Source organism: Nannospalax galili, unplaced genomic scaffold, assembly GCF_000622305.1.
Source record: "Nannospalax galili isolate Female #2095 unplaced genomic scaffold, S.galili_v1.0 scaffold208, whole genome shotgun sequence".
Taxonomy (NCBI): domain Eukaryota; kingdom Metazoa; phylum Chordata; class Mammalia; order Rodentia; family Spalacidae; genus Nannospalax; species Nannospalax galili.
In genome coordinates, this window is record NW_008357998.1 from 1387087 (window position 1) to 1402441 (window position 15355).

The 15355-nt window shown below is 41.8% G+C and overlaps 1 protein-coding gene across 1 annotated transcript; it reads left to right on the forward strand.

Annotated features, from left to right (window-relative positions):
- The first annotated feature begins 1424 nt into the window (after positions 1 to 1424).
- Erp27 (endoplasmic reticulum protein 27) lies at positions 1425 to 15130 on the forward strand. The gene is made up of 7 exons (XM_008856045.3): positions 1425 to 1527; positions 1885 to 1985; positions 3736 to 3873; positions 12331 to 12447; positions 12828 to 12953; positions 14311 to 14508; positions 15040 to 15130. Exons 1-7 carry the CDS (start codon positions 1425 to 1427, stop codon positions 15082 to 15084), a joined length of 828 nt encoding a protein of 275 aa, XP_008854267.2. The 3' UTR covers positions 15085 to 15130.
- Positions 15131 to 15355: the final 225 nt, after the last annotated feature.

The following is a 15355-nucleotide window of genomic DNA, read 5'->3' on the forward strand; positions in this document are numbered from 1 at the left end:
CTAAGTTTCATGTGTTGTATAATATTTACTCAGGGGCGTTTCTTCTAAACTTGAGACATACATCCCATGCCTGTAGGGATCTCATCTTCAGTGTGATTTGGGAGCCAAACCAAACATTGTCTTTCTCCTTAAGACCTCGGGGGTGAGGCGGGAGTCCCATCACCTACTGAACGAAGTGAAGGCTTCTGTGTTACTTTAGTTACAACAGTTGTCTGTTGCTAAACAGTCGCCTTCATACTTTCCCACATCTATCACTCTTTCCAAAATTCCCAGTGACTAATGTCCGTGGACATTACATCTTTGCATCTCTGTATTTTGGTTCTTCCCTTGAAACCTCTTGTCATGGCTGATATTATCAACTTGACAGGATCGAGAACCACATAAGAAACAAGCCTATAGGCATGTCTGTGAGGAAGTTTCTAGATTGGGTTAGCTGGGATGGAAAGATCTACTTAAATGTGGGTATTATCACTCCATGCTGGGTCCTCGGACTGAATGAAATGGACAAAGCCAGCCAGGCACCAGCATTCACTCGCTCTGCATCCTGACTGTACATGCAGTGTGACCAGCTGCCTCAAGCTCCCGCCTCCACGCCTTCTTTCCATGATGGACTGCACCCTCAACCTGGGAATCAAAACAAACTTTCTTTCTCTAAGTTGCTTTTGTTAGCATAATATTGCATTACAACATTGGGAAGGCCATATGTCCCCTTCCCACGCGGTGTCTGGAAAACTCTTACTTACTCAGGATTCTGCTTCTACTTAGGTGCAAGCAGAACCCTTCATCAAGCCCTACATTGCCGGAAGGGTTGTCTTTTTGCTTTAGAATTTATTTTTATTTTATGTGTATCAGTGTTATGCCTGCATGTATGTAAGTATACCCATGTCATGCAATGCCTGAGGAAGACAGAAGTGGGCGTTGGATCCCCTGGATCTGAAATTACAGGTGGTTGTTAGCCACTATGTGGATGCTGGGATTCAAACCTGGGTCTTCTGCAAGAACAGCCAGTGCTCATAACCGCTGAGCCATCTCTCCAGTCCATCTTTATTCTTTATATCACAACAGCCTATGAATTTTTGTGTTTTATATTTAAATGATCTATTTCTCACCTCTCCCATTAACAATCTAAGCTGAGAGACACTGGATCAGCTCACAGTGATATTTCAATCCCTGGTGCTTAAATCAATACCTGGCATAGGTTACTTGCTTTCTTATTGTTTAAGTGAACTGAGCTGACTTTCTTCTGGTTGGTCATGTTCTGAAGCCCTGCCACCAAGCTTGGTCTTTTATCTCAGAAGCTGAAGTTTCCCCGAGAACCAGCTGCAAAATTCCCAGAGCACTAATAACCCACAGTCAATTAAGAACAGAGAAGGCTGTGCCGAATCAGCAGCTCAAAACTCTACACCTAGGGTTGGAGCAGGACAATGAGAACAATAAAATCCACAAGATCTGGATGCCTGGCTCTCTTACTGGTCCTCATGTGTGTGCTGGGTTCAGAAGTTACTGCAGACGTTGAAGGATCCTCAGGTAAAAGAAAACAGTAACTGGGTGACCTTAAGAAAATGTGTCATTGGGAGGAGAGAGAACATGTATGTACTCTGAGTACTTTCATTGCAAACTAGAAAAATTTCCAGAAAATTCTAGGTAAAGATGTGTGTTGCCTAGTAGAGAGGACAGAAGTCTAACAGTGTCCTTGAGAGACAGAGAGCATAAGGTAAGATTGCCTTCCATATGTTAGCAAAAAACAAAGCTTTAGAATGGTAGCAAGATGCCCAGAAATGAAATGTCCTTGGCATTACTATAGAAAAGAAAAGTATATGAGATAATCCTTTATTTAGGGCTGCTTTTTTCTCCATTCAGCGCACACTCCCCCTCTTACTATAGATGGTCTCAGCACTACCCGGGAACCCACGTGGCTCACAGATGTCCCCTCTGCTGTGGAACTGATCGCTGCTGCTGAGGTGGCCGTCGTAGGCTTCTTCCAGGTCTGTCTGAATACCCTACCTGCCCTCCCTCTGAGACCAGACACGCTGTGCCTTAAGGGAGCCATGAGAGTGGCCTGTCTGCATTGGAAACAAGAAGGCTGACTCTGCTTTTAGCTTTTCATCTGAGACCCTTCATCATTACATTAACAAAACTCTCTCTCTCTCTCTCTCTCTCTCTCTCTCTCTCTCATCAGGATTTTCTCAAACTTGCTCATTTGCTGGCTAGGTCTCCTTTCTTCTGAATGCTTTGAAGTAAAGTAGGTGTCCACAGGAAGCAAGCCTTCACCATTGTCCTAAATACCCTTAGTGTGTACCCATAGTGCCCTGTAAACAGGCAGAAGCCAGAGGAAACCCACCTTGATTGATTGATTAAGATAAAGTCTTATAGCCCAGGCTAGCTTGGAACTATGCAGCCTATGATCCTCCTGCCTCTGGCCCCTGAGTAATAAGACAACAGTAATGTGCCACAGAGCCAGTTTAAACCCACCTTTTATGACCTGGCAACACATTTCATGGCATGTGCTAAAGCCCCTAAACCAAGTAAGTAGCCCCTCATTGGTCCCTCCCCTTGCTTCCTCTGAATGATCAAGGTTGATTTTTATCTATTGAAGTGATCGCCACCATCTTCCAAATTGGCTGCTGGCTAACAGTCAGCCATAAACAAGGTGGACTTGCCCACTGACTGGCGGAAGCATCTGGCCATCCTTCCAGCAAACCCGGCTCTTACTCTTGCTTCAGACCTTCTTGTCTACGTCTCTGTTCCTTGATTCTAACTCACGGTCACCCTGTCCATTCTGTGTACATAGCTGGAAACAGCTGCCGTGACATGCAAGGGGGAGAGGAAGCACTTTTTTTTTTTTTTTTTTTTTTTTGGTGACAGGTGGGCAAAAGCATAGAACAGGAAGAGTGCAGTAACATAAAGAGCCACCAGATGCCGCCATTGAGTCCTTGAACGCTTCTATTTAAGAGACCAGATTGCAAACCAGGGAGCCTCCATTAACAAATGTCCACAGCCTCCAGCTAACAATACTCTCCCTTTTCAGAAAAGCAAGGTGCCATCTCTCTCCCCTTAACCCTAGATGCAAGATTACCCTTCCTCTTTTCTCCTGGCAGATCTTCTTCAGCCCAGTGAGATAAAGGAAGAATAGTCATACTCCTGTTTATTGCCTGGAGTTCCTGTAGACTAAGGTCCTGGGTCAGCAGGGAAATGGGTGCCAGTGTCTACGAGTGGCTTCCTGGTGCTTAAGTGCAGGCCTGGGATGCGGCCAGATGTGTGAACCAGCATCTTCATGCACAAAGCTCATGAAGGCACCTCAGGAGGAGGGGGCCTGTTCTTCAACACCCAGCACAAGCCTTTCTCGATGACCATGCTAAGCACCTGTCTTGCAGCTTGTTCCTCCACAAATTATTCCTGAAACATTTGCTTCCCTGTGTGGATGAATGGAAGGACAGCCCAACTTCACAGGCCTCTGGGTCCCAAGGCTTCAGTCAGCTATTCAAGCTCTGTGATAAGGATACATGAAAACCCCAGGCTTGGGCACAATTTTTGATAGTAACCTATCCACTCAAGAAGTCTAGGAAATTAAAACATGCCACATTAAATTTAGCCTAAATTTCTAAAGGTAATTTTTGCTTCGTTAGAGTGACTCAAACCTGTAATTTCTGGTGTGGGTGAGCACATTTCCCTTCTCTCTTTTATGCCTCGTCCCTCAAATATTATCTCTGTGGGGTTTTTCCCCTTGTTTTTTAGGATTTAGAAATACCACTAGTGTCCACATTCCGTAGCATGGCGCAACAATTCCAAGATATATCATTTGGAATCAGCAACAGTTCTGAGGTGCTGAACCACTACAACGTCACCAGCAACACCATCTGCCTCTTCCGACTGGTAGGCCAAGTGGGCAACTCCAGCCTCCTCTTAGTTTTTCCTTGGACTATAGACTCATAAATTTGTGAGACTGGAAAGACTTCTCTGACTTTGACACTAAAGCTTGTGCCAAATTCAGGGACATTGTTGACAAGGATGATGACTCAACTCAGGCTTGCCAAACAGGTGTTAGGATGAACTGGAAAGAAGGCAGAAACAGAGAGCCAGGATGTGGGGCCAATAGCAAATAGCAAATATATATATATATATAATGTGTGTGGGTGGGTGTTCTTATGTAGCTCACGCTGGCCTCCAACTGCTATGTAGTTGAGGGTGACCTTGTATTTCTGATCATCTTACCTTTACCTCCCACGTGCTGGGATTAGAGGCATGCACCACCATGCCCTATTTATGCAGTACTGGGGATCAAACCCAGGGCTCTGTGCATGCTAGGTAGTCACATGACCAACTGAACTACATCCTCAGCCTCACAATTTTATGTTTTGATATATTGAGAAGTTGACTTACATTTATCTAATAGTTTATTAAATAACTCTTTTGTGTTCTATGTAGGATACTGATAATAAAAATTATGTCAAATAAAATCTCGGTTTACACAGATCTTAAAGTGTGGCAGGGATTATATGCAAAATACTAATATATCTGCAACACAATCTCACTATAGGTAAAGTGTTCAAGGCATGAAAATAGTGTGGAATCTACAAAAAATATGCAAAAGAGATTATTAACCTGGGAAGCAAATTTAAGAGGTAAAATTTGGGCATTCTGAAGAACTGTGATCAAAGGTGGATAATTGAATGCATTAGGAATAAATGATCAGGCCAATTTGATTGGATCTGAGGCTACTTTTTACAGGAAAATGATTACAAGACAGGGAAGACTGATTAGAACTATATTGTGCAGAAATTAGAGTTAGCACCATCCTGAATTTGTACTTAATTTGGTTGACCCTGGAAACTCCTCAAAGCCTTTAGATCAGGGGAGTAACATGGGAAAAAATGTGTTTTAGCAAGACTATTTTGGAAACAAAGAATACGATGGACTATTCAGCAAACTTAAGAAGAGAGCTTTTGATAGACAGGCAAATAGACTATGTGAAACTTATTAAGGGTCTAGAGAGGAGAAGCAGCAACAAAAATTAAAGAAAGGGCAGATTACCCAAACTGGATGATGTAAGCTTATAATCGCAGTACTCAAGGGTTTGAAGCAAGATGGCATGACCTCAGGCCAATCTGAAAAAACAAAACAACAATAACAATAACAAGCCAAAAAAAAAAACCCATAAATGCAGATCAATGATTAAACTAACCAAGATAATTAGCAAGTATCAGATATCAAAATTATGGAAAAGGGTTAAAGTCACTGTGTCTAAGAATCCTGAGATGGTGCGATGAAATAAAGACCACTGATGCTTTGGTTGGTTGGTAAATTTTAGTTGGTGATGGAGTATGAAAGTGAAAGTGTCACCAGCCCACTGCTAGTGAGAAAAGAGCACAGGACAGAGCTTTCAAGATGGCTGGGACGAACAGTCTCCCTTCCATGTGGGTTCCATCCTGTCTCTCTCTTAAGCATATTTTTAAAATATTTTATTATTTTTATTTTATGTGTATGAGTGTATTGCCTGCATGTGTGTAAGTGCACCTGTGTCATGCAGTGCCCATGGACGTCAGAAGAGGGCGTTGGATTCCCTGGATCTGGAGTTATGGATGGTTGTTAGCTGCCATGTGGGTGCCGGGAATAGAACCCAGATCCTCAGCAAGAGCAGCCAGTGCTCTTAACCACTGAGCCGTCTCTCCAGCCTCTCTCTTATGTATATTTTATATTCAGTGTCTCTGCCTCCTTCAGGCTGAACATTGCTACTAATTTTCACCTCTCTGCTTCATTAAAGCCGCATTTACTCAGGTCAGTAGTTTGTATATTGCTAAACCCAAAGACCTCTTCCTTTCTTGGATCTTATTTTACTCCACATTTCTAGCATATTTGAGAACATTGACTCCCCTCTCTCTTCTCTCTCTTCTCTCTCTTCCTCTCTCTCTCTCTCTCTCTCTCTCTCTCTCATCTCTCTCTCCTTGAACTCCCTCCTTAAACTCTTGATTCTCCTGTCTCCACCTCTCAGTTGCTGGGATTACAGGTGTGCCATGCACAGCTTCTCTTTCATCAAATTCTAGGTGCTGCTCCCCCTGTTCCCCCTGCCTCTCTGCTCCTCCTGCTCCTCCTCTCGCTTCCCTGGTCTCTATGGGATCCCCTCTTTCTCTACCCACTTCCTGACCCAATGCACTGCTCGGTCTAGGTTATAGAATCCATGCTGTGTGGAAACAGACTGTTCACTGCTGCATCCACAGAGCCTAGAACAGGGCCTGCCCTGTAACAGCTCTGGTTAATAGGTGCTCAGGAAGAAACTGACCATGGAGCCATCAATCAATGAATGAGTTCTTTCCCATATTTAACAATTATTTGCTTGGTGAGAATTTAGAGCATTTTATCAATAGCCTGGATTCTTTCACATGCTTGCTGGATATAGCCATGTTTATCCAACCACTGCATCACCCTCTTAACAAGTTAAATTGCTTGTCTACACCTGCTAAGTCATTTTCCTCCACTGGCACACAATTTTACAAAATGGTTTTATAAAGGCATTAGCTTCTCACTTTTGCCCATTTTTCCTCCTATCTTTCTTCTCAATCCTCACTTAGGTTCTTAGCATCACTGGCATATACAATTTGAATTTCTTCTTAACTGTTCTCTTTTGAATACTTCATGTCCATTTTCTAGACTGGAGTCACTATAATGTGCTGAGATGAAACCTTGCTGTGGGACTTCGCTCTTACAAGTTCTTCAATATTTCCATTGTTATAGATTACAATCAATATATTTCATAATGCAAGCAGCCTTTGATGACCTGGCTTATCCCTGATTCTCTGCTCTCCTTTCCAATAGGCTTCTACCCTGGTCTTTACTCCCTCAATACCTACACACCCACATTTATGATCATCCAATTCCATGAGGTTGATCAGGCTGTCACCAGTGCCCAGAATTCCATCATCCCTGAGTCTGCCTCTCACCCAGTCTCACTCACCTAACTCCTCATGTTCCAGTAAACTGGTTCAGGAATTTTATCTTTCAGAAAGCCTCATTGGAATCCCCAAATTGGTTTACGTCTTGCTCTGTATTTGCATTTCCATCTCATCTGTGACCATATTAGAGCATGAGCTGTTGTTAAGGTCAGACACCGTGACTTATTCATCTTTGTATTCCACAGATCAATAGAAGGGTTTGGAAAGTTGAGCTCTCCTTTCAAGGTGTGTTTGAGGGGGAAGGGGACCCTCTCAGCAATACTTTCCCCACCTGCACAGTTGCTGGTGCAACTTCGCTACTGAGAAATAAGTTAAACCAAGCCCTTCTGTGAAAAGCTTTGCTTTGAAAGATATGGGTTAGTCGGGCTTCCTTTCATGATGAAACACCCAGCATCCTTCAAACAAAAATCCTAATCAGTCCATAAGTATTCTTTCCCAGCTTTTTGTTTACAGATCTTTTGAAATCTTAAATCAAAGGACTTAGTACCACCAACACACATCTGGAATTAAAATAAAGACTAATGCTTTCAAGTCTCTGCAAGCTTAGCAATTCTAACCCAAGCATTCGCTTTGCTTCTAATGTATTCTTTTACACCCTCCTTGATGGGTTCTCTAAGCCTTTCACCCTTCCTTGGCATCTATTTTATGTTTGCCACCAGTGACAGACCTACTCCGAGTGAACCCTCAGGACTTCTGTGGACAAGATTGTTTATGTGCCATGTAGAATACAAACAGGCTGGTTCCTGTGCACTTCATTGGCTGTGCAGGGAGAGGCTCGAGTTTGTCATGCCAGTCATTAGATAAACATTTTTTTCCTCAGTTTACATTTTCAAAAGTTTGGTACATATTTTAATAGGATTATTATTCAGAAGTTCAGAATATTGTTCTTTAAAAAGGAATAACCAAGAATATTCTATTTTGCATTGGGAAACATGAGCCTATTGCAAACTTGCTGGGACCTTCTTTCAGATTAGAGCCACAGTTTATTACGTTTGGTTATTTACCGTGTGTGTGTGTGAGTGTGCGTGTGTGATCTGTGACAGGCTGTATTATAATTCTCATAAAAATATGATGAAATGACCATTATTCCTGAATTTTCTATAAGAAAAAATAAAGTTTCAATAGGTCGATTGAATCAGTTCTTCAAAGTTTCACAGGTATGGAATTCATGTGCTTGAGTTCATTTGCCACCTGCCCTTTCTAAACTGTGTTGTAGTAGCTTCCTAAAACACGTAACCTCAAAGAGAAAGTTTTAACTATTCTTTTCTAAAATATTTTTTTAAATTTTTTTTATTTATGCCTTTGTGTGTGTGTGTGTGTGTGTGTGTGTGTGTGTGTGTGTGTGTGTATGTTTGTCCCGGTGCCCTAGGAGGCCAAAAGAGGATGTCAGATCCCCAAAGCTGGAGTAGCAGGCAGTTGTGAATCACCCAAAATGAATGCTAAGAACTGAACTTGGGGCCTCTGTAAGAATAGCAAGTGCTCTTAACTGTCGAGCCATCTTCCTAGTCTGCAAAGAAAATCTTTATCTTTTATACTAGGTTGGATTTATTTAATGTTCCTTATTCTAAAGCCTACTTAAAAAAAAAAAAAAAAAAAAAAAAGCCGGGCTTGGTAGTGCACATCTTTAATCCCAGCACTCAGGAGGCAGAGGCAGGTGGATCTCCATGAGTTCAAAGCCAGCCTGTTCTCCATTAGCAAAGCCAGGCCAGCTGCAGCTACAGAGAGACTTTGTCTCAAAAAGACCAAAAAAAAACAAAAAAAAAACAAAAAACAACAAAAAAAAAACCCTCCATCCTAAACCACTTCCCTAAACCTCTGACTAATTGATCAAACCTCAGGATTATACCTAGAGTTACTGGATTTGCAACACTAAGAAAATATTTATAGATAGATGAAATAATGACTAAGTAAAAACATAATAACTTGTTATTGGGCCAGCAAAAGTTATGTTTATGTAACTTATTCTCCAAAAATAGCACAGACTGACTTGTGTAAGTGTTTTCAGGAAGAGTTTAAGCAAAAGTCAGGGAATAATAAGACGTTTCATCTGATCATGTGGCTGTCAGGGAACCAACGTGTCTTTGTGTGATGCTGGGGAGCTCCTCAACATTCCCATATAAACTTAGTGTTGCCCTAACAGGAACATAATCCCAGGGGTTAACAAGATGTGAGCCTGTACTATATTTGAATGTTTACTCTGCTTTGGATTTTTCTCAATCACTTCTATTTTAAGAACTAAAGTTAACCCAACTTTGACCCAACACAATAGTAACAGTGACACATGTCATTCTTTATCCTTTGTGAAGTTATTTTTGGGTGTTTGTTTTAAGAAATGTACCTTCCCACATATAGAACGAATGTATAAAAATAAACTAATAAACATGAGAAACAAGATATTTCAAAACATTTTTGTAAAGTATGTATTAGCTGGGCATGATGGTGCATACCTATGATCCTGCCTCTTGGGAGACTGAGATAGGAGGTCATCCTTGGCTACAGAACAAACTTAAGGCCAGCCTTGGCTACAGGAGACATTGTCTCCAAACAAACAAACAAATTATTTATTTAATATGTGGTAGGAGAGGGAGGGAGGGAGGGAGGGAGAGGAGACATGACAGCAATTGTTTACAAATGACTTGTCATTGCTATTCAGGTAATTTTGTAACTGTAATGTTACATAATATTACAGCTGTGGTGTAATTTAAGATCAGTAGCCATGATGGCTCACACCTGTAATTCTAGTACTTGGAAGGTAGAGGCAGGATCAGAAGTTCAAGGTCATCTTTGGCTACAAAGAACGAATGCAGCCAACCTGACTATATGAAATCCTGTCTCAAATAAAAAATAAATAAAAGTAAAGAATGAAAAAAATTAAGATGACTTTTAATGCTTTTTCTGAAAAAGCTAAATTTTAAAGAATCCACAGGCATTCAAAGGAAGAAATAATGCTCAAAAAGTACAAACCCAAAGGGATTAAATCTCTACAAATGTATGGTGTCTAAAAATCACTTTGGCTAACGTGGGAGGTTTTCAGGCTCTAACCTTTCCAGCCTGCTCTTCTGTTCTTCTTCTGGCGTCTCTTTCCCGGGGGAGAAATAATAGGATATCTTAAGTAAAATTCTTTCCAAACACCCGCAAAACGTATTTTAAAAAATGTTCCCAAGTCTGGTTTGAGAGCTGCGTTTTCTTTCCAGTACATTATGCAAATAACCCCCTCCACGGAAGGCAGATTTCCTGTTCAAATGTTGCCTCCAGGAACCCTACACATGAATGTTCCCAAGTTTATTAGTATAAGAAATAATGAAATAATTGGGTATGTTTTGTTGGAAAAATTACAACAAACCTGAGAGGCTGCAGGGTAGTGGGGGGGCGGTTTATTGAAGAGTTCTTGCTGCTTAGGGACCCTTACTGCTGCTGCACATCCTCTGCCCCTGTTCTGCATTCCTGAGTCCAGAAACGCCTCCAGTTACTGGCACTTCCTGTTCTCCAGTTCTGGGAATTGTGAGGAACTGCCTGGAAATGCAGCGGAGGGCGGGGACCCCTGGCCCACTCGTTGCTAGGTCAGCTGCACGCAGGTGCCAGGCCTCAGCGTTCCTAGAAAAATAATCAGCAAGCCTTTGGACACAGCTGATACTAAAAGGGCCCGGATTACGATTGTGATCTGAGTGGTTGCAATAGCAAAGTCCCCAGTATGGGACAGTCTGCCAGCTGGGAAGCCAGGCCTTAAGCAACAGTGGAGATGGGGGAGGGGGTGAGATCTTATTTCTCCCCCATTCTGTTTTTTTAAGATATATTTTATTTTTAATTATGTGTATGTGTGAAACTGGAGAGATGGCTCAGTGGTTAAGAGCACTGACTGATCTTGTAGAGGACGCAGGTTCGATTCCCAGCACCCACATGCAGCTAACAACTGTTTGTAACTCCAGTTCCAGGGGATCCCATGCCCTCTTCTGACCTCCCAGGATATTGCACAACACGGGTGCACTTACACACATGTAGGCAATACACACATACACATAAAATACAAAATAATAAAAATGTTTTAAATTATGTGTATATGTGTGTCTCTGTGTGGGTGCTGGTGGAGGCAAGAGGTTTCTGATCACCTGCAACTAGTTACAGGCAGTTCTGAGCCACTCTGAGTAGGTACTGGGAATGAAATTTGGGTCCTCTGAAAAAAAACAGCAAGTGCTCATAACCACTGAGCCATCTCTCCAGAGCCCTATTTAAAAAAAAAAAACAAGGTCTCATTCCATAGCTCAGGCTAGCCTAGAACTCCTGGCAAGTCTCCTGCCTGGCTTTCCTGGATGATACGATCAGAGCTCATGAGCCACCACACTAGGCTTTAATTATCCTTGTACTTTAATATGAGGAGAGGGAGTAGAAAGGGGAGGAAGGGTTCTACCAAGGCATATCTTTTTCTCAATATTTCTACTGAGAAATATTTTGGAATTTAACACAATTGTATATATGACCAAAGAACTTCCACCCACTCCCTTTTGACAGATTGTCAGGCAGCCTGAGGTATCTTTAGCTTCACTGTGTAACAGAGGTACTAGATGTGCTGATCCTCCTGCCTCCACCTCTCCAGTGCTGGAATTGAGTGCATCAACATGTCTGCTTTATGTGCTGTTGGGAATTCAAGCCAGTGCTTCCTTCATGCTGGGCTGGCGCTCTGCCAACTGAACTCGATTTCCAGCCCTGTTTGGGGGTAAGGGGGGCTGCTGGGACTGAGCCTAGGGCCTCACACATACTAGCCAAGTGAGCACTCTACCATTGAGCCACACTGCCATCCTAGACTTCACATTATAAAGTAGTGGTTTGGACAATTTTTTCCAGAATTCTATTTTAGAAATATATTTTCTCTATGTTGGCATGTATTATTTCATAAATTTAAACTTTTTAAAGTTTTTTATCTTTGTGTCTATGTTTTAATATTGAACAAGGGAATACAACTGCCAGTTAATATTATATTCTGGTATGTTAGAAACTGCATACTATATAGTATATGCTAGTAATCCCTAAATGAATAAATAAAACCGGTATAATTTCCAAGCCAAAAAAGCAAAGAGTAATATGAAGTAACTAATTGAAAAAAAAAAGGCCAGAAATGAAGAAAACGGAATTTAGAACAGGCAGCATCAATGGAAAATGCATAATTCAATATGTCAGTAATTATATTACATAAAAATAGCCCTTACAAGACAAATAAATGTACAAATGTGGCCCTCAAGGGCAGGAAAACTTCTTTATTTTCTTTTTCTTTGGAACTGTGCTCAAAGCCTGTCAAATCACCCTAGTTTAACAGCATGTATCAATGACTAAAGAAAGATAAAAATGATCATTTTAACATTTGTTTTGCCTTGGTTTTTTTGTTACCAAGGTTGATAATGAACAACTGCGTTTAGATGGCACAGACATTGAAAACACAGACGCCACCAAATTAAGCCGTTTCATTCATATCAACAACCTCCGCTGGGTGACAGAGTACAGTCCTCTGGTAAGCAGTGCTCCCTGTGGCCACCCCCTTAAGTCCCCATGTCAAGTAGGGTCCCCATCTCACAGCAGAGATACTCATTAACACCTCATTAACACTTGATATGGTGTTTAGGTTGACATCCTTACTACAAGTCTTCAAGATTTGGCCCTCCCCATTCAACCCACAACATGGCTAACAACCATCTATTATTTGTTCTTTGACAATCCCATACATGTATATAATGTATTTTGATCAAGTTCAAGACGGTGAAACTTTTGAGAGCCATCTTAGAGGCTAGTTGCGCCTGTTTTGCTATGTGATGTTTCAGTCTGCCTAGTCACTGGATTGTCATCTCTCCCCCTCCCCCTCCCCCTCTTGTATAACACATCTCAATTTTCCAGACTGCATCTGGCCTATTTAACACCATGATTCAGACTCATCTCCTCCTGATGGTGAACAAGGCTTCCCCCAAGTATGAAGAGAGCATGCGCAGATACCAGGAGGCAGCTAAGCTCTTCCAGGGACAGGTGAGTTGAAAATGGCATGCCAGTTTGAAAACTCACCATCATGAAGAAGGAAGTAGAGATAAAGAAGAAAAATCAGTGTGGTATCAGAGGGTACAAAGTAAGAACTGGAACATAAGAAGGGTTTATGTCTCCCATAAACACCAACCACGCACATGGTGCCTACCTTGTATATACAGTAAGTCTTTTTTTTAATTTTATTGATTTAAGAATTTCATACAGAGGTGGAGAGATGGTTCAGCGGTTAAGAACACTGGCTGCTCTTACAGAGGACCTGAGTTTAATTCCCAGCACCCACAAGGCAGCTAACCGTCCTAATTCCAGTTCTAAGAGATTCAACACCCTCTTCTGACCTCCATGGGTATTCCACAACATGAGTGCACTCACACACGTGCACACAATACACTCATACATATAAAATAAAAAATAATAAATGAAATATTTTTAAGAATTTCATATAACGTATTTTAATCATATTTAGAGCCCCTCCCCCTCTTACCACTCCACACCCCAACCCCCACACCCCTGGCTTCATGTCCTCTATTATCAAATGAAACCCCATTCATCTTACACAACACATCTGAACAGGGTGCCAGAGAACTAATAGTTTTCTGTTTCTCTTACATGTGGCTTCGGATTGTCAAGTAGGGATTTCTCTCTTCCTTAGTGATCAGAAATGCTTGGGTTTCCTCGTCAAAGTTAGTTATTCGCAACCCCAAGTGCATGCAGGTTACCCTTTGGCTGTTCCAGGGCACACTCACCCCACTGAGCTCCAAGGGATTCTCCAACATGTCGACTCTCCACAGGGTTTTACTGAACATACTAGATGTATCATCTCCTTTCCTGTTTGCTGGTACATTTTGTCAGTGAGAAAGCTGGGTCTCAGAAGCTAAGTTACATGGTGTCACACGGCGAAAAGTACCAGAGGCGGAATTCAAACTCTGTCTGCCTTTAACCATTACACATACTGCCTCATTTAGATAATCATTAGAATATTTTCAAATTTTAAATTTTTATAATGAAATAAATTTGACTGAAGGGTAAGATACAAAAGCAACTAGAAATAATAATAAAAACTCATTTAATTCAATAGATTTTTTTCAATACACAATTTCATGTAGCCAAGATAGTCTTGACCTTGCTGTGTAAGTGAGCATGACTTTGAACTTCTGATCCTCCTACCCCTACCTCCCAAGTGCTAGGATGAGAGACATGCACCACCATGCCAGGCTTCAACTTAGATTTAAATTATGTGATGCAGATCATAAATTCAGTCAGTGTAATGATAGCAATTATAAGTGTCTCTTCATCCCCAGGAGCTCAGATGCACATTTATCCTCCATACCCCTTCCAACTGCAGATTCTCTTTGTTCTGGTGGACAGTAACAGAAAGGAAAATAAAAAGGTGATAGCGTATTTTAAACTGAAGGAGTCTGAGCTGCCAGCTTTGGCCATTTATGAAATGATGAATGACACGTGGGACACTCTGTCCATCTCGGAAGTTACCGTGGAGCACGTGCAAGGGTTCTGTGAGGGGTTCCTAAGGAGGCAGCTGATGGTGAGTGTGGGGCTGCCATTTCTTATGGGGTCTGAAGTCCTTAGCCCTACAGGATTTGAGTAAGAGCAAAGGCTTATGTTACGCATGTGGAGAGCACAGATCAGGATGGTTTTGAGCAGATGGTTATAAGCACATTTGGAAAGGGTTTGCATGCTCCAACAGAATTTGGGATTTCTCCATTTTTTTTAAAGAGCCAATGGGAAACCAATAAATTCCACACAAAAGAGTTCGTGTATGGGGTATGGTGGCTTATGCCCTGCACTCTGGAGGTTGAGGCAGGTAGATCACCACAAGTTTGAAACCAGTCTGGGGTACACAGAGTTTGAAGCCAGTTAGGGCCACATAGTGAGTTTGAGGACAACCAGAGGCGCATAGTGAGAATCTGCTTCGGAAAACTAAAAACATCAACAACAGAAGGTCGTGAGTTAAAACTAAAGGTGGACTTAATATTTTCAGGAATAAACAGTTGGTTATTCATAGACTTAAAAATAAGGACACACTCTCTAAGTTCAGTGTTGCGATGTTTTTCAGAGAGATGAGAAATTGGAAGAAAGCACTCCGAAGGAGGAACTCTGACTCCCCGGGATAGCACCTCTGCTTATTGCCACGTGTCTACTTTGTGCTGAATAAAACGGGGGCAATTGAAACCTGGGCAGTACATTCACAACAGGATCACCAGGTGTTCCAACAAGAGAGCGGGAAAGGGGGAGGAGGGAAGGAGAGAGAATCTTCACACACATCATCTTGTGCCCCAACATCTCAACATCTCACTCTCTTCTTTCTTTTCTGTTTCCCAGTTTCCCATTCTCTCTCTCTCTCTCTCTCTCTCTCTCTCTCTCTCTCTCTC